The sequence below is a fragment of the Aedes aegypti genome, chromosome 2 (genome assembly GCF_002204515.2).
Source record: "Aedes aegypti strain LVP_AGWG chromosome 2, AaegL5.0 Primary Assembly, whole genome shotgun sequence".
In the NCBI taxonomy this organism is placed as follows: domain Eukaryota; kingdom Metazoa; phylum Arthropoda; class Insecta; order Diptera; family Culicidae; genus Aedes; species Aedes aegypti.
In genome coordinates, this window is record NC_035108.1 from 9171001 (window position 1) to 9195594 (window position 24594).

The 24594-nt window shown below is 40.3% G+C and overlaps 1 protein-coding gene and 1 long non-coding RNA gene across 2 annotated transcripts in view; one reads left to right on the forward strand and one right to left on the reverse strand.

Moving 5' to 3' along the window:
• The window catches only part of LOC5567816, a 311149-nt gene that overhangs the window by 102774 nt on the left and 183781 nt on the right, over positions 1-24594 (reverse strand). Inside the window, exon 3 of the mRNA XM_021839877.1 lies at positions 1706-1916. Coding sequence (XP_021695569.1) covers positions 1706-1916 — 211 coding nt within the window. The remainder of the gene's footprint in view (positions 1-1705; positions 1917-24594) is intronic.
• LOC110675322 lies at positions 6085-10970 on the forward strand. Its single transcript, XR_002499371.1, has 3 exons — positions 6085-6202; positions 6256-6371; positions 10715-10970. It is a non-coding gene; the product is annotated as an uncharacterized LOC110675322 (long non-coding RNA).

Below are 24594 nucleotides of genomic sequence, written 5' to 3' on the forward strand. Positions count from 1 at the left end.
AATTATCTTTTTATGGTAAATCTAGAATTGGTGTATCACTGCTTGGGAAGTATTCCAGTGATATCCTTGAGCAGCGTTATAATTTTCAGAAAAGTCGCTAATTACCAGTATTTAACCTTCGCCCTTGACGCTTTTTTGTCTTTTTTGTTTCGTAGAAAAGAAGACTGTTATTTGCAAATAAAATCATGATTTATGAGTTTATCAACTTTTTTTAGGTAGATAACAATACAAACATATTCATTATTTCTTATTAATCTGGCGTTTAAGGCAGGTACGTTTAGTAAGTTTTTTTTCACAAAACTTTTTCTAGAAGAGAATTTAATGGGATATGGATAAGGTTGTTACTTTTCAATGTTTGCAATACTGTTGTGATACCTTTCGAACCATAAAAATCCGTCGGATTGTTAGACGGAGTTGATTTCCTCATAGGCAGAGGCAAAGTCCATTGATTGCCTTCATTTATAAAACACAATCACTGTATAAATCCGTTTTTTAACTATTCTCAATAAAAAATACAATTTATTTTCTGATTCAAACTCATTTATCACTTGAAAACACGATCATATTTGACAGTTTAAAACAAAATCTTTGAAAAAAAAAAATCAGTTTTGGACTTAAAATATTTGAAGTTAGAAAAACTTTTTTCTCTAAAATATGCACAGTTTGCAATGTATGGACGACTTTTAGTAAATTTAATTACGAAACTTTTTGCTTAAGGACGATCAAAATCTGAAATGGCCGTTTTTTTTAAATCGACTTTAAAGTTTTGAATATATTTTTTTTTCAGTGTAGAAAATGTGTTCTTATTTTTTCAATATTTTTCTCTAAAATGTCAGGAAATTTCACGACAGTCCCCCATACAACACTTTTTTGTAGGTCTTACCGTTTTTGAGTTATACGGGTTTATAAAAAAAAGTAAAAAAAACTTTGACCCTTTCCAAATGTTAGTCTAGATCGATTTTGAAAAAACAAAGTATGCAAAGTATCTAAGTTTCACATACTTTTTAAATCCAGAAAGTTTCGTTGAATTCTGAAGGGGTGCTGTCAATCGCGTGTCGAGTTGGCGTGAAATCCGTCATATTCTAGCGTCAACATGATTTTTAGCATTATTTTATTTTGAAAAATTACCCTTAGTTGATTCATATTTGTGGGGAGACTGTAATAACATTACGACACTACTGGAACATTTTTAGAACATCTTACGAGTGCAGTAAGGAATAAAAATAATATAATCTAAATATCTTGAACATCTTGTGATGCAGCAATGGATTCTCTCAAATTTTTGAGAACATCTGTTGGAAAATGGTTTACTTTTGTTTGATATTCTGCAAAATAATATCAAAAAGTTACATATCTGCCCTCATTAAATTTTACACAACTCTTAAGCAGGCTCAAATCCTGATATTTTTTTCGTTTTTTTTTTTTTCAATTACCTCTAACTTAAGACGCATACAAATATCTTTTCTCGAAATTTGAATTGCCAGCGCTTTCTTCACACTGATTGCATGTGAAGGAAATATTTCCCCTAATGAAGAAACCGCCTGGAATCGCTAATTCGGCTCATGTTTCCAGATTAAACGAAAATGAATGCAGGGTGCCACGCTTCCCATCCGAACATTGCCATAATTATGGTGATTCATTTCATCTGCTAATGCTTGCTCCCCCAAATTGTTCGAGGGTGAAGTGAAACTCATATTGAACTTACCTACGATCCTAAGCTCGATGAATATCGACTGTGGCGGATGGGTGGAAATTTGGCACTCGTACAGTCCTTCGTCTTCCCTCCGGGCGTTCTTTATCCGCAGCGCCCAGTTGCCCAAATGGCGGGTGTGCTCCACCAGGAATCGATCGTCGCTGCTGTACGTGGACAAACCGACCGTCAGCAGCTGGTAGTCTTTCCGCCGGAACCACGATACCTGTATTGGTGTGAATGCGGAGGTGGGAAGAGAAAATTCAAGAAACAACACGGAAAAAGAATGAGAGACATTTGTCTTGGGCAATTCGAGGGGCGGTTTCGGGGTTTAGTGATGCGTCGGTACGGATGACGGGCTTGGCCAGACTGCGGCAGTCGCTGGCTGCTAATTGCGGTGTGTTTCGGTCGTGTACGGATCATTAACGAAATGATAAACCACGGGATTAATTATGCAACCAAGGTAAACGCAGATGAACGGAAACACAATTGGAAGATTTGACTGGGGGATTTTAATATTTTATTTAGAAGGTGATCATATGAGTGACTAATATACTTCAATAAGATTAATTTTGATACGCGATGTTTGAAAATTTCTACCAAATGATCCATTTACCCCACCATGATTACTAATTCAATTGTTTTAATGGTTGTATTGACTGCGTCTGTATTGAATTAGATTAGATTAAATACAGAGAGATACCGTGGATGTGAAAATCATATTCTGATAAAAGGTTCATACCTTCCACTAATTCGTGAGATGAAAGCAAGGTAACAATATTCAAAAAGTAGAATCATTGATCCCACCTTAAGCCACCTTAAGGAACCATTTTATGGCAGCTCAAACTTAACTTCATCAAAGAACGCTCTCACCCATTCATGCTCAATCTGCCGTCTGGAAAAAGGACTGTCCAACCAGATTCCATCCCTTCTAATTCTTGCGAAAGCAAACGAAAACGAGCTTAAAAGCTTACCCGAGTGCAAGGCAAGTGAAAATCGTTGTCTTTTCACTCCTCGCTCGGGTTCACTGTTGACACAAAAAAGACACTACAATCGGACAAGATAAAAGTCGAGGGATCCTTTCGTGCTGGGTCGCCAAACTATGGCTAAACAGGGGCATTGTGCAGTGGCTCGATGTAGACAAAGTGACGACCAAAACCTCAATCTCTCGTTTAAATGGGTAATATTAATGAATTTTTGTTTTATTTACACATTTTTTTTTAATATTCATGTATGATGAACTTTTGTATTGAAATATTTATTGTTTTGAACCAGTGACAAGGTATAACTTAAATTTCGTTACTGGGAAAATCATTCTTCAATTGGAATACTCGTTCTTTGAATGATAAGAAAGACGAGCTGTTTAATTATCTAACAACTAAGTAATAACATACATATGGGAGTTATTACTAAAACTTATTTGAAACCTGGATCCAAACTCAAAAGAGATCCAAACGTTTTCGATCATCGTCATGATCCACTTGGGGCATGTGGGTGAGATGCATCAATCATAGGTGAATAAAACATAAACTTTTTTTCAACCATTTTTTGTAAATTTTGGGAGTTTCTGAAACACATCTTGGTAAATATATGTACTTTCATTTGTCTATTCAATGTAATGGGCAGTAAGTTCATTTACTTTAAACAAGCTTGTGAAAATTGACTCGCAATAAGTCAAATTTGTTGTCATTGATAACTCTAATGCAAAAAATCGCTCATGGAAGAATTCACAAAGCTATTCACCGGCAAAATTTTATTTCATAATTTTCAATTCAATATCATGATAGCCCTACATGTTTTTCCTCTTCTAGAAACCTTTCTACGATTGATTTAGTCTTCACCGACTCTAGCCACCTCTGTAGCCAACCGATTACTTATGCTGATTTTGATTCTGATCATGTCCCTGTTATATTTCAAATATCCCATGAAGCAATTCTCAATCCTATCAGCTCCACTTTCAAATTATATTCGAGCCGACTGGAATACATACGAAACATTTATCGATAGTAATCTTGATGTTATCATTTCTATGCAAACAAAACTTGATATCGACAAAGTTCCAGAAACTTCAACAAATTCCATTGTTGGATCAAGGGACATTGCAATACCAAAATGGGAAGTAAAATTCAAATCCGTGATTATATAAAGACGACGAACTCAAACAATTGATCCGCCTTTAAAACGTGAAAAGAAGGAAATTTCAACGCACTCGCGATCCTGCTACGAAAATGAAATGAAAAATATATTACCGTTCAGAGAAAACTACTAAGATGTTTGAGGTTGTGATCGCCTTTGAACCACTGTGCATTGGGCACCCACTCACTAGGGGATGAAGTAGACACTGTACGAATTTTAATGCCCCATAAATTTTGCGCTCGGCACGTGGTTAGATAGCAGCAGAGGCAGGCGACTTCGCCTGGACACAACGAGGGCGCCAAAATCTTGTTGAACCACGGACCTGACTGATTTCTTATCTCCACTGGTGGCCTAAGAAAATAAAACAAAAGCAAGTTGAAGATGGGGAAAGTCTGAGTCGAAGAAGGGTGTTTCGCAGCCTGGTTCAATGGTGGTGAAAAGTTGTGGAAAGAAAATTCCAAATTTATTGCTGCCTGCGTTCACGGGGAAGAAGTTTCCACGCGGGTAGAGGAGAAACGACCCTCGGCAGGGTGCGAGAGAAAAGCGACCAGGAGGAATGGCTTGGAGTGATGAAAACATTTCATGAGAACTTTGTTATCGTTACTCTTTTGCTTTCCTTCTACACGGGTAGTTCGGAAAACAACAAAAAAAAAATGGAAAAGTTTTCTTAGTTCATCATTTTTCTCAGTCTGATCTTTGGAGAACGGTGACTGACAGCGACTGAAACAGTTGAAACGCAATGCAGGACTTGGCGCTGTGGGTGGTCAATTGGAGCGATGCAACCTGAATGATTGTGCAAGGATCCTTCATTCTGAACAGAACAAATAGCTGCAAGCCTGCAGAAACAGAAACAATGGCCAGCAGATGGTGAATGTCCATTCGAGCGAATGTGATTTGTTATGAAAATTTGTCATTCAAACGGTAGTTATATTTTGTTTGACAGTTGTACTTTATGGTTTGGGTCAAACATCTAGTTTATGGGCAAAACATCTTGTGCATTCCTGGGTGAATGGTAATAACTGAAGCTCTCTAGGTTTCATAACTCGCGAAGGCTTTTCCAAATCAACGTGAGCGTTTGCCGCAGTGAGTTCGCTTAATGAGCGCTTCGTCAAAAAGTCGCTTCGGAATCAGTTCGCTACAATGTAGAAATGTTGATTACACGAACCTTGCAGTGAGTCAGTATGACTGAGGCTAGGCTACCAAATTTGGAGGCCTTTTAAGTGACGTGCATTACTTTCTGCACCGATAATTCTGTATCATGATATTCTGGTTAAAATGGTCTGCTGACTGAATCGAGCTTAAAGTTATGTTTGTTATTCACAGTGAGTGCAAAATAAACGTGTAGTCTTCTGGATAGCAAGACTTGTGAACTTAAAAATGCGAGAGGAAAGCAGACATTGTAGTGACCATCTTGTTAGCTGCTTGGGAAAGCAGTTTTCATGTTTCTATTTTCATAGCTCTACGTGGTGAATATTATTTTAGATCTCTTAGGAATCTATGGAAAAGTAATGCGTTGGGATCTGGTGCTGTAGAACTCAATAAAAGAATTTATGTACAGTAAAAATCTGGTTCGTTGTCGAACGCTCATATACAAAGCTGCCGTAACAACTTTCCACTGAATTATTTACTAATGCTGATAAGCAATAGAGTATGATCGAAAATAACTCTTTGTTGGCAAAACTTCCCACATAACTGAAGCATACCGTTCTTCCGTTGTCTTGGCGTTCACTACAAACGCTTTCACCATCATTCAGGTGTTCAACGATATCAACGATAACGAAAGCAGGGTTTCTCGAAAGTGTAAACTATCGGTAAAGCGCCTCCAGGTATTATTTATCGATCCACTCTCAATTCCTTTCTCTACTAGTATAGCATAGCATAGCATAGACTGACTGTACATGTCAATGGTGGCTACTCCGTGATTGATCGGACTGGTAAGAATTGCACTACGATCGCAATGAATAAGGGATGGAAGTTTCCGATTACTCTCGAAGTGCAATTTTAGCAGATCAAATATTATTGATCAATAATATGTAATGATTGTTGCTTCTAGAGACCTAGAATACCTCTGCATCTCCACAATCACCACGGGAAGGGCATAAAGTGAGGGAGGAAAAGATCTGGGAGTCACCTTTGGTCGGTGATGCGATCCATGGACAAGGGGGAAATATACGACTTATAATTAAAGCTACGTTAGCGAAACGTAGTCATTCGCATACACTGACACACCGGATGGATGGCGACACTTACAAGCATGGATAACATAGTGGATGGCGTCAACCGCCGAGTCAGCAGATTAATATTATAAAAAGGTAGTGACCGCGTGGCTCGTTCTCTTTTTTCCTGAAGGCGTCTGATCAACTACCGGTGGTAGAGGTATAGTGTAGTTAATAAAGTGGTTGTAAATTAGAATTAAAGTTTTCAAAAAGTTGAAGAAGTTCCTGCCGAACTTAAGTGGTGTCAGAAGTGGGATCGTGAAGGTGTTAAAATAGAGGAAACAGTCCCGCCGCACGATCGAGAAAACCCGGATGCAGACTTCAAGACTGTAAGTAGAAACTAATTAATCCTATTTTTCAAACCAATACTTTTTAAATTTCATATTATACAATGCCTGAAACCAGGGCTTCGGAAATGGAGGCGCTTCGAGCTGAAATTGAACAGCTCAAAGCGTTGATGACGATCGGGAATAGCAGCAAATTCTGCATTCCCGATCCAATCAAAAATTTGTCGGAATTTTCCGGCAACAAGAAGGAACTGTCGAGCTGGCTACGCGAAGTGGATGAGTTATACGACATGTTCAAAATAAAGGGCGCGAATGGACAGCCCGACTCACTAAGCTCTATGTATTTAAGAGCAATAAAAAATAAAGTACAAGGAGATGCCCGCGCGATTCTATGCGCAAATGGCGATCCCGATACCATCTATGGTATCAAACAAATTTTGATCGAACAATATGGTGACCACCGAGACTTTGCGACCAATGTGTCGTCGTTATTCAATTTACGGCGAGGTGACAAAAGCCACCTCAGGTTTTACAACGATTGCAAAGACATCAACACAAGACTTAAAGCAAATTTGTTGTCGAATCCTCTATCCGTTCGACAAATTATAGATGTTTTAAGTGTAACTAGATATTTAGATAACATTGGGGAGCCTTTAGCTTCCATAATAAGACAATCGAAGCCAAATACGTTGGAAGAAGCATACGAAGCCGTATCCATAAATCAAAACGCAGAAATTAGAACGAAGCCTATTAAATTTCATTCACAGTCCAGACCTCATAACGACCCTAAAAGCAGCGGCTCATATAATAACAATAACGGCAAAACAAATCCAAACGCGAGTAAATTTGTTTATAAAAAACAAGTGCAACAGCATAAACCTTGGGCAGAATACAATACTAACGAGATCGACGTGGCTAATGAATACGACGATGACAACGATGATGACGACAACGATGACAATGTGACAAACAGTGAAGTGCATAGTGATGATTCAAATTTTTTAGAAGAAGAGCGTCAGCAGGCAGCAACGTAAACAATTTTATACCTTACATTAATTACCAGACAAATAAAGGAGTGCTTAAATTCTTAATCGATACGGGCGCAAATAAATCTTACATTAGTCCGGAACATGTGCACAGGACCAAAATAACGGATCGGCCCGCAATAGTAACGAACAAAAATGGTAAATTTATCATCGACAAAATGGTCCACATAAATATTTTCCCCAGAGTATCCAATGAAAAGCTTCCTTTTCACGTTTTTAAATTTCATGAATTTTTCGACGGCCTCATTGGCTACGAAAACTTAGCAGCAATGAAAGCCAAAATTGACTCAGGCAATCATCAACTGTTGATAAGAAACATTCAGTATCCACTTTCAAAATATTATCCACGTTCATGGAACTTCCACGAACAAACGGAGGAGCTAGCTGAGATATGCACCACCTCCGATGGGACATTTCTCATTGAGAACGAGTTAAACCTAACGACCGGTGTTACGTTACAACCTGGTTTATATGCAGCTAAAAATAATCGTGCCACAGTGCATTTATTCAGTACCAAGCGTGCTAAACTGAACGAAAATGAACGCTATTTCCTTAATCAACATGAAACGTGTCCGCGACTGAACTTCCCAGCGGATCACCTAAGCAGAGAAGAAGTCAAACTCTTAGCTAAGACTCTACAACCATATAAAAGCATTTTTTATCAAGAAGGACAAAAATTAGATTTCACACATCAAGTAAAACATAAAATTGAAACTACCGACAGCAATCCGATCCACCAGCGAACCTACAAATATCCATACCATTTGAGAGAAATAGTAAGTGACCATATACAAACAATGTTAGAGTCCGGCATTATACGAGAATCGTCTTCTGCTTGGACCTCCCCCATTTGGGTCGTCCCGAAGAAAGCAGACAATTCAGGTGTGAAGAAGTACCGCATAGTTGTTGACTATAGGAAATTAAATAAAGTCACGCCTGCGGATCGTTACCCAATACCCGAGATAAGTGAAATACTAGATCGCTTAGGCAAGGCGCAATATTTTTCTGTGCTTGATTTAGCCAGCGGATTCCATCAAATAGAGGTAGAACCAGCTGACATTCCAAAGACAGCATTTAATGTTGACAATGGAAAATATGAATTCGTGAGAATGCCGTTCGGGTTAAAAAATGCGCCCGCGACATTCCAGCGTCTCATGGACTCTGTGTTACGTAAACACTTGGGAGTAAGATGTTTCGTCTATATGGACGACATCATTATATTCTCTAGTTCATTGGAAGAACATATGAAAGATATTCAGAAAGTTTTGAAAACTCTCAAAGAAGCAAATTTGAAAATACAATGTGACAAGTCGGAATTCCTTCGAAAGGAAGTAGAATTCCTTGGACACGTTGTAACCACGGAAGGGGTTAAACCTAACCCAAAAAAGGTGGAGGCAGTTGAAAATTGGCCTCTCCCGAAAACACCAAAAGAACTTAAATCGTTCTTAGGAACTATTTCATATTATAGACGTTTTATACCAGGTTTTGCGCAAATTGCAAAACCAATGACTAGTATGCTTCGGGGGAAAAACAAACTTATCGTTTCTACTCCGGAATATGAGGAAGCATTTGCAAAATTAAAGGAAATTATGAGCTCTAAACTTCTATTAATCTATCCCGATTTCGATCAGCCGTTTATTCTAACAACGGACGCGTCGAATTATGCCATTGGAGCCGTTTTAACTCAATTGGTAGACGGACACGAAAGACCGATTGCGTACCTTTCGCGCACCCTATCGAAAGCGGAGGAAAAGTACTCCACTACAGCAAAAGAGCTCTTGGCCATATATTTCGCAGCAAAAAAGTTTCGGCCTTATCTGTATGGTAAGAAATTCACCATTTATACAGATCATGAACCGCTAACCAAAGAAATCAAACTGACTGATGCTACAGGTCGAGTAACTCGCCAACGATTGTATCTAGAGCAATTCGATTTCGAGTTAATTTATAAAAAGGGAAAACAAAACGTGGTAGCAGATGGATTGTCCAGAATACCACGGGTTGAAGAATCCGAAGTGAATCTTCAAACAGTACTTGAAAATGAATTCTTCGAAAACGACCCTATTTACGGATCGGAAATCATTAATAAATTCAAAAATCAACTCATTATGCATATATCCCAAGACAAGAAAAAATCCCCTCACATATTTTATTCCGTATTTTCAGGATTTAGCAGACACATATTTCACCAGGAAGAATACACTGAGGACCAGCTATTGCAAATTTTAAAAAAATATTTAGCTCCCGGAATGACAAACGGAATCTTTGCCCATCCGTCGGTTGCAAAATCGTGCTTCAAAATCATAAATAACAATTTTAAAGGGATGAAAGTTCAATTTTGCAACCTGAAATTGCCAGATTTAATAACCAAGAAAGACCAAGACGAATTTGTTCGTAAAACGCACAATTTTAACCATAGAAGTTGGAAGCTTAATTACGAAGAACTTCGTCAATCAGTCTTTTTCCCGGATATGATATCGATTGTTAAGAACTTCGCGAAAAATTGCCAAGACTGTTGCCAAATACGAACGGCATCCGTTTAAAATTCCAATCACGCGAAGAACATATGAGAAACCTTTAGAGAATATCTTTATAGACGTATACGTCAAGGAAGGAGAGAAGTTCTTAACAGTCATCGATTCATTTTCTAAATTTGCACAACTTTACAAAATCAGTAGCGAAACAAGCGAAGAGTTAATCGAAACTCTCATTAAATACTTCAAAACGTTTGGAATACCAAAATTGATCACTTGTGATCAAGCTACATCATTTCGGAGCCAAAATTTCAAAACCTTTTTGGAAGAAAACGGTGTTGCCGTTCACTATGCTAGTAGCAGCAATAGTAATGGCATCATCGAGAGGTTCCATAACACCCTCCTAGAGATGTTTATGGCAAACCGAAGCAAAATCAATAACCTAACTCTGTACCAAGGACTTTCACTTATAACAGCACTGTATAACGACGCAAAGCATACAACAACGAATCTCACACCAAGACAAATAATCTTCGGAAATTCGACTTCACTAGACTTGAAAGACATAAACATGATGAAACAACAAATAATACAAACTGCCAAAGACAATATTGCCAGAATAGCTACCAGACACAATTCAAAAATAGTAGAAACGGACAAAGACTATCAAGACATCAAAAACAAAGAAATTCTTGCCAAAACTAAAGCCAAACCATCTCCATATAGCAATAGATATAGACTGGTCGAGGTAAAGGAACAGAATGACAAAACAATTACCGACACAACGGACATCAAAATTCATAAGAAAAATTTAAAACTCTAATGGGATTGACGAGGTATGTTGCTTTTTCTGACTTTATTTCAGACTATGTTTCCTATTCTGGACATCTACAGCTTGGACAGACATCCGCATTTACGACCTGACTAATAATCCCATAGCAATCATACCTCTCGGACAGGCCAGGATTAGTAACAGTTATATCAGAGTAATTCATCCCGTAAATTTAACAGCCATAAAAGATGCTATAAATTTGTTTGACTATGTAACTAAAAATTCTGATTTAAATAATTCACTTTTCGATCAAGTTATTAGAAAAAAGATAAATAAAATACACTTAACGTTCAACAGAATTGTACCTCAAAACAGATTCAAGAGATGGGAATCACTCGGTAGGGCGTGGAAATACGTATCAGGCAGTCCTGATGCGGACGATTTAAAAGTCATTAACTCAACAATCAATTCTTTAGTAACTGAAAATAATAATCAAATACACATTAATAATGTATTCGAGAAAAGAATGAGAAACCTTACAAGAACTTTCAATCTTCTGATAGATAACAAGCAAAAATTAGAAAATGTTACATTTAAAAGCTTTGATTCACTTAATTTTGTATTCGAACTTGATGAACTATTGTATTACCTAGAAGTTGTCGAGGAATCCATTACATTGGCGAGAAGCAGCATCCCAAACAGTCGCATCATTCACGAACGAGAACTGGAAGCCATACAAAGAATCCTCAACGGCAATGGCTTTGGACTTGACTCGGTTGACAGTATTTTGAACATCGCCAAACATTTGAACATTTACCAAAACCATTTTACCTGAAAGGGAAAACTTCATTCATCTCACAAAGCCCATGTTCTAAGTTAAAAGCTCTCTTCGTGTGTTCCAATACCAATTTAGAACCACTCACAGAATGTATGCAACAACTAATCTCCGGAGAGACAGCTGATTGCCCCATGGAACGAATCTATGGAGATAAAACTATACGAAAAGTTAACGATGGCAATATTGTTATTCACGGAGACAACATCACCCTGAGGTCCAACTGTTCAACCACCCGATTCCTTAGTGGATCATACCTCAAACAGCATTCAAACTATACGATAAACCATATCCCGTTGGAACATTTACAGGAACTACATTTAGAGCATCGGAACCATATAGATCACCTCAACCTTACAACGGAAAATATACATTGGAAACTAAACATCTTTGGGTGGATAGTTTCCGCTTCAACAACAACGTTACTGGTCTTCATACTAGGTACAACCATAACCATAGTCTTCAAGCTTTTCATTTTCAAAACAGTCTTTGCACCGAACATGCGAGAAGGAACCAAGGAAAATAGCAGTTCAACCGAGGCGCATCCTGAGTCGAGAAGCATACCGCTTATCCCGCAGCAATAGAGGAAGCCGAGGACGGCTTCTAACTAGAAGGGGAGCCGTTAGCGAAACGTAGTCATTCGCATACACTGACACACCGGATGGATGGCGACACTTACATGCATGGATAACATAGTGGATGGCGTCAACCGCCGAGTCAGCAGATTAATATTATAAAAAGGTAGTGACCGCGTGGCTCGTTCTCTTTTTTCCTGAAGGCGTCTGATCAACTACCGGTGGTAGAGGTATAGTGTAGTGAATAAAGTGGTTGTAAATAAGAATTAAAGTTTTTAAAAAGTTGAAGAAGTTCCTGCCGAACTTAAGTCTAGTTTTGTATTTTTGTCTTTAGAAGTTTTTGGTAGAAGATTAGAAAAATACGTCAACATCTATAATGTCGAACAATTCAAAAGAAGTTTTTTTAATGGCGTAAACAGAAAATTACATGTATATATTTTAAATTATATGAAACAAGCATAATGCCGACACTTATAGTGACGAACCATCAACGTTTGTTTTACTATTACATAAAAGTAACGGTTTCAATGGAAATGTTATCATAAGCATAAAACGAACTCATTAGTTGGTAATCCATCCTCGATTGAACAGAAATATCTCTTCGCACTCACACAGCGCGAATAGCAAAACTTCTTGGCCTCCCGAAAACAAACTGTCTTGTTTGGGCTTACCAAAACACCTACCCAGCAAGACGCGCAAAAACAGGGAAAAAAAGTTTTTGCGTCGACGAAAACACGCACAAAACCTACTCGACGACGCAATAACCGAAACGGCCTGCTTGGGCTCACGAAGCACTAAAAAAAACACTCCAATAAGGCGCCGAAATAAACCTCTAATTGAATCACAATTTAAATATATACATAAGTGGAATAATAAGCTTTCTTGATGGCAGTCACACTAGTATAACTAGAAACAAGTGACCCAAACTCACATAGTGCTCCTGCATATTTAAATCGCACTGCACTATAGTTGATTTTTATTTCGTTTTTCTTTTTTCAACCCATCTGATACTTTTCTCATTTCAAATGTCTGGCCCTTATTCTACAAAACGGTTGATTTTCGTGCTAGCTTCATTTACTGAATCCCTTCATTGTTAGATACCTACAGATCTAAAATGCACTGTTCCCATATTTTTAGCACCGCACAGATAAAAATAAATAAATAAAAACCGAATGCAATGAATTTTTTGAACTCAAAAATCAACCACAAACTATCACAATCAACAATTGCTCATCGCTCTCCCGAGAGCCAAACTGCATCGTTGCTATTCTTACCCACGGTAAAAAGAAACAAGGTATTATACTCCGAAAAATGACATTTGGCAGTGACGTCATTCCTATCGCAAACTCGAACGAGTGCAAAAGAAAGCAAAGCTTGCTCTCTTTTACCGTCCTGTAAGCCTCATGCTTGATAGGCATTACGACACATGTTTTGATTGAAAACCGTTGTTTACACGTGGGAATAGCCTACCTTGTTGTGTCTACCGTGTTCTTACCATTCTTACGCAACTCACACGGACACACCTGAGACGAGACTCGCGAAGACGGTCTTCTTTTTCTAAGATTGCTGAGTTTTTTTTCTTATTCCACTTTGTGTTTATACCAATTATGCGCAAGCCGTTCAATTCCTCACATGAACCTCTCAGCAAAAAATGATTGAGTTTGCATCACATCGAATCATAAATAGCCGTTTGAGTGAAATTTCATGCCAGTAAACGTAGCAGACATTAGACATAATTAATCTTCTGCTTAGATTTATCAGCAACTTAAGAAAAAACTGCTCCGCTGACTGAGGTTTTTAATAACAGTTTACTTTGAACACAATACTTTTCACTTTTTCAGCCACGAAAACGGTGGGCTGCATTTGACGTTTCGTGAGAGGGGAATCTGGGCTGCATATGACGTTGATATGTTTCCTCTTCGCGAGTCTCTCTCAGGGACACACCACTCGATTTCTCTCTCCTACTTCGATCACCAACAACAGCACTCAGTCGTTTGACGTTTCTATGGTTTCCACTTCTTGTCTATTTTTTCTCAATCGACCGGCCAAGTCTATTTCATCAGCCAAATCCCAACGTGAATAATTTCGACTCAAACGGTCTAAAAATTCACAGAATCATCGCTTCTATCACTTTAACCCGAATCACCCTACGTCACAGAACCGAAAATTACCCAACGAAGAACACTTTATCATGCTTATGCACCATAAAAACGACAACGAAAGCAAACCAAACACAAAATCAATCGCAAGAACTTCGAAGAACGTCCTATCCTACTCTCAATTCCTCCACTCCCAATTCCTTTCTCTACTGTTCATTGAAGGACGATTCACTTTTGTCTCCAGTTCCAACTCTGCTATTCTCTGCTATAATATGTGACACATTGTTAACTTTAGCCACATCATTGCAATACAAATGCCTTGAGTGGAGAATCTATTAATTTTGCATGTTGATCCTTAATATAACACAATGTGATTCTTAATATGAAAATTGATTCATAGTAGTGCCTTAATACTGATATATATTTAATTATTATTAGCTTTATTTACGAGACTTTCAGCGCGCTACTGGTACTTCTCCGGTGAAGAAAAAGACAAATTTTTAAAGTACCTTAAGAGTACAAACAGGTACAGAGTTTTTGGACAGAGTATAATTACTACTAATATTAAAACTACTTAAATACTATTGCAAAGTGTTACCTTATTTTTTTAAGATGTACTATTTTATGTCCGATTTCAATTTTTGTCTGCAATTAACCAACTCAATTTCCTTTTTTGAGCCAGTGGTCATGTTTTTCAAGGAAAGTGTGGATTTGTTCGAACAGAGTTTTAACTGCAACTAGGGTAGATGTACCAGTTATGGACATAATGGTTCCCTATTTCGCCATACGTGATAACTCTCATGTCTTCAAAATTTGAAAATTTTTGTCTGTTGTAGTAGTTAGATTTAAGATAGATCTTGATGTTAGAACATTCAAAAAGATTTAAAATGTGAAAGTTATCAAAATTTCACAAATGGCCAAATAGGGAACCACTATGGCCATAACTGGTACACTTTCCCTAATAATAATTTTGGGTGAGACTAACGACACCGGAAAATTATTTCCCGGACAGCCCAGGTTCCCAACTAATTTCAGACATCATTAAGGTGAAAATGCATCGAAGCCAAAACTCGAATTGTCAAAAGCACAAATCTAGGGAACCAAACAACCGTTTGTGATGAAAATTTTACTCACTCGCTGGTGATGACTAATCGATTAAATTTTAAGCGAAATCGATTGTCAGTTTCGATCCGTCTGTGTACTTGTTTTCGTGATTGCTATATTTATTTATTTATTTGGTTTTACATCAATTAGCTTGATAAAACCTCGCCAACAATATTTCGCCAATTCCCTCGGTTCATGGCCGCTTCTCTCCATCCCATAATCTATTTATGAGTTTTGTGATACAAATTTGATATTATGTTATCAAAAACAAGTTTTTGAGAATAACTTTTGATTAGGGCCTATAAAGAAAAAATGAGTATTGTTACTAAAGATGCATATAGGTCATTTAAGCGATTAATGTTGCGCAAATCATTATAAATATTGGAACTTGAATAGTAATGACGGTATGAGCCATTTTGCGATATTCAATTATTCCCTGGAATATTTTCAGCTGTTATTAATGGATAATTGTGAAAAATATTGGGAGAAAATCAATAAGCCCTATCTTTTAGTTACATCTTGAAGCATCCTTGGAAATAAATTGTAGCCTGGGACAACTTGGGACTAAAGTATGAGATGTTTGAAGTTTTATATATATATCAAAAATATTTTTTAAAAGTTTTGTCCTCACATTTACCCTACCTAAAGTATTTTTTTTTATTTCAAATAGAAGTTCTAAGATAGCTTTTTGAATAAGCTTTCGAACAGTGTATGAAGATCTGTATATTACGATTATGCAGTATATTTCATTCAACGTATACCTTGTGTTTGCACTGAATTCTTTATATGAGTGTACAATCTAAATTTGACCTACTGCAAATATAAAACTATAAGAGATATTAAAGGAATATCTTAATAAAAGTGTTTACTATAGAATGATGTACAAGAAACCCCTATAAGAACTACTGATATTTTCGATTATTGGCCACCTTATCGCCCATAGTGCATCCTCGACTACGACCCACGCTCTTCAGGTCCTGATGCACCTGGTCAATCCACCAACGCCTTCTTGTTCCAACCGGATTCATAGCAAACACCATTTTTACAGGGCTGTTCTCCGGCATTCCTGCAACATGCCCTGCCCAGCGTATTCTTCCAGCTTTGGCTACCTTCAGGATACTGGGTTCGCCGAAGAGAGCAGCAAGCTCGTGGTTCATCCTTCGCCACCACACGCCGTTCTCCTGCACGCCACCGAAGATCGTCCTTAGCACTCGGCGTTCGAAAATCCCAAGAGCTCACAAGTTCTCCTCGAGTATAGTCCACTTCTTATGCCCGCAGAGGACTACCGGTCTTATGAGCGTATTGTACATCGTGCATTTGGTGCGGGGGTGAATCTTTCTTGACCGCAGTTTCTTCTGGAGCCCATAGTAGGCACGACTTCCACTGATGATGCGCCTTCGTATTTCCTGACTAACATTGTTGTCAGCGGTCAATAAGGATCCGAGGTAGACGAACTCGTCCACCTCCTCGAGGCGGGCCCTGTCGCGCTCAATTCCGCCAACCAGCATGTACTTTGTTTTCGACGCATTCACCATTAGCCCGACTCTTGTTGCTTCGCGTTTCAGGCGGGTGAACAAATCTGCCACCGTTTCAAATTTTCTCCCAATAATATCCATGTCGTCCGCGAAGCAAACAAATTGTCCGGATCTCGTGAAAATCGTGCCTCGACTGTTAAGTCCGGCTGTCGTAGTCCCCGCCGAGACTCGAACGAACTGGAGTGTTCGCCCGAGATCTTCACGCAGTTTTGCACACCGTCCATCGTTGCTCTGATCAATCTTGTGAGCTTCCCGGGAAAGCTGTTCTCGTCCATGATTTTCCATAGCTCTATGCGGTCGATACTATCGTATGCCGCCTTGAAATCGATGAACAAATGGTGCGTAGGGACCTGGTACTCACGGCATTTCTGGAGGATTTGTCGCACGGAAAAGATCTGGTCCGTTGTCGAGCGGCCGTCGATGAAACCTGCTTGATAACTTCCCACGAACTCGTTTGCTATAGGTGATAGACGACGGAAGAGAATCTGGGATAGCACTTTATAGGCGGCGTTTAGGATGGTGGTTGCACGATAATTTTCACACTCCAGTTTGTCGCCCTTTTTGTAGATAGGGCATATAACGCCTTGCTTCCACTCCTCCGGTAGCTGTTCCGTTTCCCAGATTCTGACTATCAGCCGATGCAGACAAGCGGCCAACCTGTCCGGGCCCATCTCGATGAGTTCGGCTCCGATACCATCCTTGCCAGCGGCTTTGTTGTTCTTGAGCTGTTGAATGGCATCCTTAACTTCCCCCATCGTGGGAGCTGGTTGATTTCCGCTGTCCGCTGTGCTGACGTAGCCATCCCCTTCGCTGTCCTGACCTTCTGTGCCTGTGTTCTCTGCGCCATTCAGGTGTTCATCGTAGTGCTGCTTCCACCTTTCGATCACCTCGCGTCCGTCCGTCAAGATGCTCCCATCCTTATCCTGGCACATCTCAGCTCGCGGCACGAAGCCTTTGCGGGATGTGTTGAGCTTCTGATAGAACTTCCGCGTTTCTTGAGAACGGTACAGCAACTCCATCTCTTGGCATTCCACCTCTTCCAGGCGGCGCTTTTTGTCCCGGAATAGGCGGGTTTGCTGTTTCCGCTTCAGTCTGTATCGTTCCACGTTTTGCCGCGTACCATGCTGCAGCATTGCAGCCCGCGCTGCATTCTTCTCCTCTAAAACCTCCTGGCACTCCTCGTCGAACCAATCGTTTCTTGAGCTCCATTCCACATATCCGACAACGCTTTCGACAGGTCCTCCAGCAGTCCTCAAGAGGGGCCCTATCGAGCTCGCCCTCATCCGGCAACGCTGCCTCAAGATGCTGCGCGTACGCATTGGCGACATCCGGTTGTTTCAGCCGCTCGAGATTGTACCGGGGCGGGCGTCGGTACCGTACATTGTTGATGACGGATAGTTTTGGGCGCAGTTTCACCATCACCAGGTAGTGGTCGGAGTCAATGTTGGCGCCACGATAGGTTCTGACGTCGGTTATGTCGGAGAAGTGCCGTCCATCAATCAAAACGTGGTCGATTTGCGATTCTGTCTGCTGAGGTGATCTCCAGGTGTACCGATACGGGAGGCTGTGCTGGAAATAGGTGCTACGAATGGCCATGTTCTTGGAGGCGGCAAAATCTATCAGTCGTAGGCCGTTCTCGTTCGTCAGCCGGTGGGCGCTGAACTTTCCAATCGTCGGTCTGAACTCCTCCTCCTGGCCAACCTGAGCGTTCAAATCTCCTATGATGATCTTGACGTCGTGGCTTGGGCAGCGGTCGTACTCGCGTTCGAGCTGCGCGTAAAATGCGTCCTTGTCATCATCAGTGCTTCCGGAGTGTGGGCTATGCACGTTGATTATGCTGAAGTTAAAGAATCGGCCTTTGATTCTTAACTTGCACATTCGTTCATTGATCGGCCACCACCCGATCACACGCCTTGAACCTTGAGGTACTCCCGCTGAAATTCAAACATTTTTCTGCCCCTCGTCTGTGTCATACAGTAGAATCATACTAAAGCTTTCTAGAAGCTCACACAACTGCAACGGTACCTGGAGGCAGTGAAGTGCGTGGTCTATCACTTCACAGCTTGCGCTGTTGAACGCATTCTTCACATCCAGAGTGACAACTGCGCAGTAACGGATACCGCTCCTTTAATGCTCAATTGCCACCTCAGCTGGCTGAACGACCGACTGGATAGCGTCCAGAGTAGATTAACCATTCTTGAGTCTAAACTGGTTGTTGGATAGGCCCTCCATAGCTTCCGTATACGGTACTAGCCTGTTGAGGATTAACCGCTCCAAAAACTTGCCCGTAGTATGTAGTAATACATTGTAGTACACAGATAGGTCTATACGACGACGGGTCACTTGGTGGTTTCCCCGCCTTTGGTAAAAGTACCAATTTCCGTCACTTCCATACATTCGGGAAGATTCGTTCATCAATGTCACGTTGCATCACGCTTCTGAACATGTCTGGATCCACGTTGACTGCCACATTTAAGTCAACATTCGGGATACCATCGGGTCCCAGTGCCTTGTTTAACGCAAATGATTTCACGACTTTGGTCAGCTCTTCGTTCGTCACCCTCACCCCTCTTTCTCCTTCATGTGCCACATACAGCGCTGGAGGCCAAGGGCTAGTGGGATGATGTGGGAAGAATATGTACATCTATCATCGATCACAGCAATTCGAGCGACTTCTCCAGGGGCTCCATGGCCCTTCGGTTTTAGCAATAACCACTCTGTAGGCATCACCCCACGGACTCGCATTAGCACTCTGGCATAGACTATCAAAGCATGCCCGTTTGCGACTCTTGATTTCCTTTTTGAGAGCTAACTTTGCCGCCCTGAATGCTGCACCGCGTTCTTCTCTTTGTGCTTCTGTGCGTACGCGTTGCATTCTTCTTCTAGCCCGAAGGCAGATTGCTCGAAGATTTGCAATTGATTCGCACCACCAGTACACCAGCGATTTGTTCTCTGCCAAATGGCAATAATAACAATCCTAGTTATGTGTTTGGTATTGCTGGTAGAAATTAGTACATTAAGTTAGTATACAAACAGATTCTCCCTCCATACTCTTCAAAATAGGAGATTTTCTTTCTACGCTCTGATTGCCGAAATTAAATCAGTGTACCGTAAAAGTCTACCGAAAACATCACGGTCAAGAAGCGTGAAAATATGCATCCGGTTTTCGACCGTCTTGGTCTTTTCCCCTTCCCTACTATCATCTTATAAGGCCCTTCGAAGCGGACACACAGTAGTGGAAATTAGCCTCCCTGAAAATGGCTTTTAATTATTCTCCCTCTCTCCTGTGTATCAAATGCCATCAAACGCAATCTCCGCTATGAAGATGTTATCGCACGTCCTCCGGAACAGTTTGGGTATTGGCATACTCAAAATGCTTCAAGTTCAACAACTTTCAAAGAGACAGTTTGTAACGTGAACACCTGCTTCCCGATACTAGTTCATGGTTGGACAGCATCTTCTGGCTTTTGGAAATTGAATTCCACTTCCCCCGATTGAATCAAATGCATTAAACGCCAAGGGACAAGTACTCTTAGAGAAGGCGGTCACTCGTAAGTAATGGTTACTAAGCAAATTCATTGCTAATTGAATCTCCTCCTTGCAGCTGACCACGATTTCCCGGTCAAAGCCGGAACTGCGAGAACAAAGGGATCCTGCTGGGTAATGAATTTCTTCTTAGCTGAAGCCAATTTCGGTAATTTGCATGGAATGATGAATGAAGGAAGATTGTTGCGCTGGCAGAAAACCAACAACCGGAAAAGCGCAAGATGGGGTGGCGGCATCTGTTGATGGAGATGTTTCTTGGAACACTGTTTGTTTCATGCCACTTGAGTGTGAAATGCGAGGAAAAATGGGAGCTTCTTTGGGGTGATTGATTTGTGCCTTGGTTCGGCTCGAGAAAAAGTGGCAAAACTGATCGGATATTGATGATGCCACTGGCAGCTTGTGCAGTGAAGTGTAGGGAAATAATATAATTTGTGATTATCTGAGGGAAAGGTATGGGTGCACTGGATCAAAGGGGGCTTGATCAATCTTCGACAGTGATGAAGATAACAATTTCACTCATTGTCAAATAGAAGGGAAATATTTGGAGAAAAACTTGGATTGATAGATTCATGAAGGTTTATTCTCAGCTCTGGGTTTGTGTTTCAAAGCGAACTAAACAAGGGTGAGCTTATAGGACTATATAAAATCCAATTGCGGTTCATTAACCATGTGATCTTTCGCTCCCCAGCCCCTCTTGATCTTTCATACATACACAAATTTTAAAATATGTGTGGTCCATAGTTTTTTGGCCAAAAACCTCCAACCTCATGGGACTCTCCCAGGGATTCCTCCAGGAAATCATACATGTTTTTTTTTTCAAATTTATTTTTTAGGGATTCCTCTAGACATTGCTTTTCGAATCCCTCGAGGAAGTCTTCAAGGATTTTTTCCAGGGAACTCTTTAGAAAGGGTTTCAGAAGGTAGTATCTGGAGGAGCTTCAGGAAAAAAAATGCTAGTCACCTTTTGAGGAATTCATGCTAGAATCCCCGGAGGATTTTTTAAGGCTCAGAACAAATTTCTAGAGGAATTCCTGGAGTATTATGTAATGCCTTTGGCAATTTTCCTGGTGGTCTCGCTGGAGGAATTTCTGCAGGAAAGTCTTGAGGAGTCCCTTGATGAATTCGTAAAGTAATTTCTTATAGAATTCCTGGATGAATTCGTAGATGCATTCTTTGTAGTATCTTTGATGGAGGATTAATATCTGAAGTAATCCTCAAAATATTAGCCTACTGTAATCCCAGGAGGAATTGCTGGAGAAATTCCCCAAAGAAATCCCTGCAAGAATTTGTGTAAAAATTTTACTAGGGTAATCCTTGGAGAAATCTTTCGATAATTCTACGAGAAATACGAGAAAGAGTTTTTGGTAAAATGTGTTGAAGAAATCCTCGGAGTAATTTCTGGAGGTATCCCAGTACAGGTTTTAGTGGAGGTACTTGTAGAGGAATCACTGAGGAGGATTATCTGAAATAATCCTTCGGAGAATCCTCGGTAGAGTTCATGGAGGGTCACATATTTAAAAAAAAATCCACGAATATGGTAATATTCTGCTGTAATAAAAAGCAATGAGATTTCCAAGGTATTTCCCTATTATTCCCACAGGACTCTTGAAGGTTTACCACAGAATTCTAATACAAATCCAACAGTCTTCTTCTTCTTCTTCTTCTTGGCATCAACGTCCGCACTAGGAGAGAGCTTATAAGCACTTCCACAGTCATCAACTGAGAGCTTTTTTTGCCAAAGTTGCCATTTTCGCATTCGTATATCGTGTGGCAGGTACGATGACACTCTATGCCCAGGGGAGTCAAGGAAATTTCCATTACAAAAAGATCCTGGACCGACCGGGAATCGAACCCAGACACCTTCAGCATGGCTTTGCTTTGTAGCCGCGGACTCTAACCACTCGGCTAAACAAGGCCCTTACAAATCCAACAGTATTCCTACTGTATTTTCACAGGATCTCCAGGATACTCATAGAAACCACACGGGATTCCAATAGGGGATTTTCACAATTCCCACACTATTTCTACACAATTTTTACATAGTTCCTGAAGGTTTCACACAAAGTTCCTGGGAAACTTGACTCTAACTCACATTGGATTTCCAGAGAATTTCCATAGGGCATACATTTTCAATACATCCCATTCTCAACGTATTTTCTGCAACATTTGTACAGTATTTCAGGATAATCCTGGGAAATTCCAAAAGTATTGCCACTGAAAGCTGGAGTCCTACACTCAGGCAAATGGGCTATCGAATAAATAAAAATCCCATATGAAAATTTATTACCAGAATCGGGTTGAAAACCATAAATTTGCCTTTTGAAACTGAAATCGGAGAGCAAAAAAGTGTTTTCGAGGCAACTTGGATTCGAATCAAGATCCTTGTATCCACACTGAGATCTAAGGATCTACTCCGGAAAATCAAAATCCCTACTGATTTTCCAAAATCTAGACTAAATCCTAGGATCCACACTGGAAATTCATATTGGAATCCCAGGATCTACTCTGGATACTGAGAATGCAGCCCGGAATCCTATGATCCTCACTGGAATACCAGTATTGCCCTTGGATATCAAGGATCCATGTTTCATTTTCAAGATCCACATTGAAATCGCAAGGTCCACACTAGAATCTCAAGATCCTCACTGGAATCTTAAGATCCCCGCCAAATTTCAAGGTTTCGCACTGGAATTCCATGACCCACTTTACAATCCCATGATTCAAACTGGAATACCAGCATTCAAACTGGAATCCCAAGGTCCACACCAGAATCCTAGGATCCACACTGGAGTCCCAAGATGCACCCTGATACACTACAATCTACACTTCATACACACTTCCATTCTGGAATCCCAGGGTCCACACAGGAATCAAAAGATCCACACTGGAATCCCAGAACCTACTCTAGAATTCCAGGATCCACACTGAAATACCAAAATCCACACCAGAAATCTAGGATTCACACGGGATTCCCAAAAATAACACTGGAATCTCATGATTCACACTGGAATTCAAATATCCACACTGGAAATCCAGGGTCCACATTAAAATATCAAAATCCTCGAAGGAATACCAGGATCCACATTTAAATTCAAGACCTATTACGGATCTACATTAGAGTCCCAGGATATACACTGAGGTCATAGCATGCACGATGGGTTCCCAGGATTCACGTTGGAATATCAATATCCACACTGCAATCCCAGGACCCACATTATACAGCCAGGATCCGTATTAGAATCCTATAATCCACTCTGGAATCCCAGGATCCACTGGAACCTAAGAATCCACTCTGGAATCTCAGGATCCACTGGAACCTAAGAATCCATAATGGCTTCTAAGGATCCATAATCAAATTCTAGGATTCACACTGGAATCCCAGTACTATAATGTTAGGATCCAGACTACAATTAAAGGATTAACACTGAAATATCAGGATCCGCATAGGAGACCTCAGATTTTCAATGGCATTCTAGGATCCACACTAGAATCTTAGTATTCACACTGGATTCTCAGGATCCGCACTGAAATCACAATATTCAAAAAAAGAAGCTAATAATCCACAATGAAGTAACATAATCCACACTAGAATCCCAAGATCTATACTGAAATCCCAAGATAAAGATCTGATAAAGATCTACACCTGAAACTTCAATAGATACTCTGTAAACTTGTAGTCTACACTAAAATACACTTGTATACCAGGATCTATACCGGAAACCCAGATCCTTCTTCTTCTTCTTCTTTCTGGCGTTACGTCCCCACTGGGACAGAGCCTGCTTCTCAGCTTAGTGTTCTTATGAGCACTTCCACAGTTATTAACTGAGAGCTTACTATGCCAATGACCATTTTTGCATGTGTATATCGTGTGGCAAGTACGAAGATACTCTATGCCCTGGGAAGTCGAGAAAATTTCCAATCCGAAAAGATCCTCGACCGGTGGGATTCGAACCCACGACCCTCAGCTTGGTCATGCTGAATAGCTGCGCGTTTACCGCTACGGCTATCTGGGAAACCCAGATTCAACACTGGAATCCTAGGATCCACACTGGAGTCCCAGCGTGCACAATGGATTCCCAGGATCTACACTGGAATAGCAGTATCCACTCTGCAATCCCAGGACCCACACAAAATATCCTGGATCCATACTGGAAACCTATATGTAAACCACTTTGGAATCCCAGAATCCACACTGGAAATCCACATTGGCTTCCTGGGATCCATACTGACATTCTAGAATTTACACTGGAATCCCAGTACAATCCTAGTATTCACACTA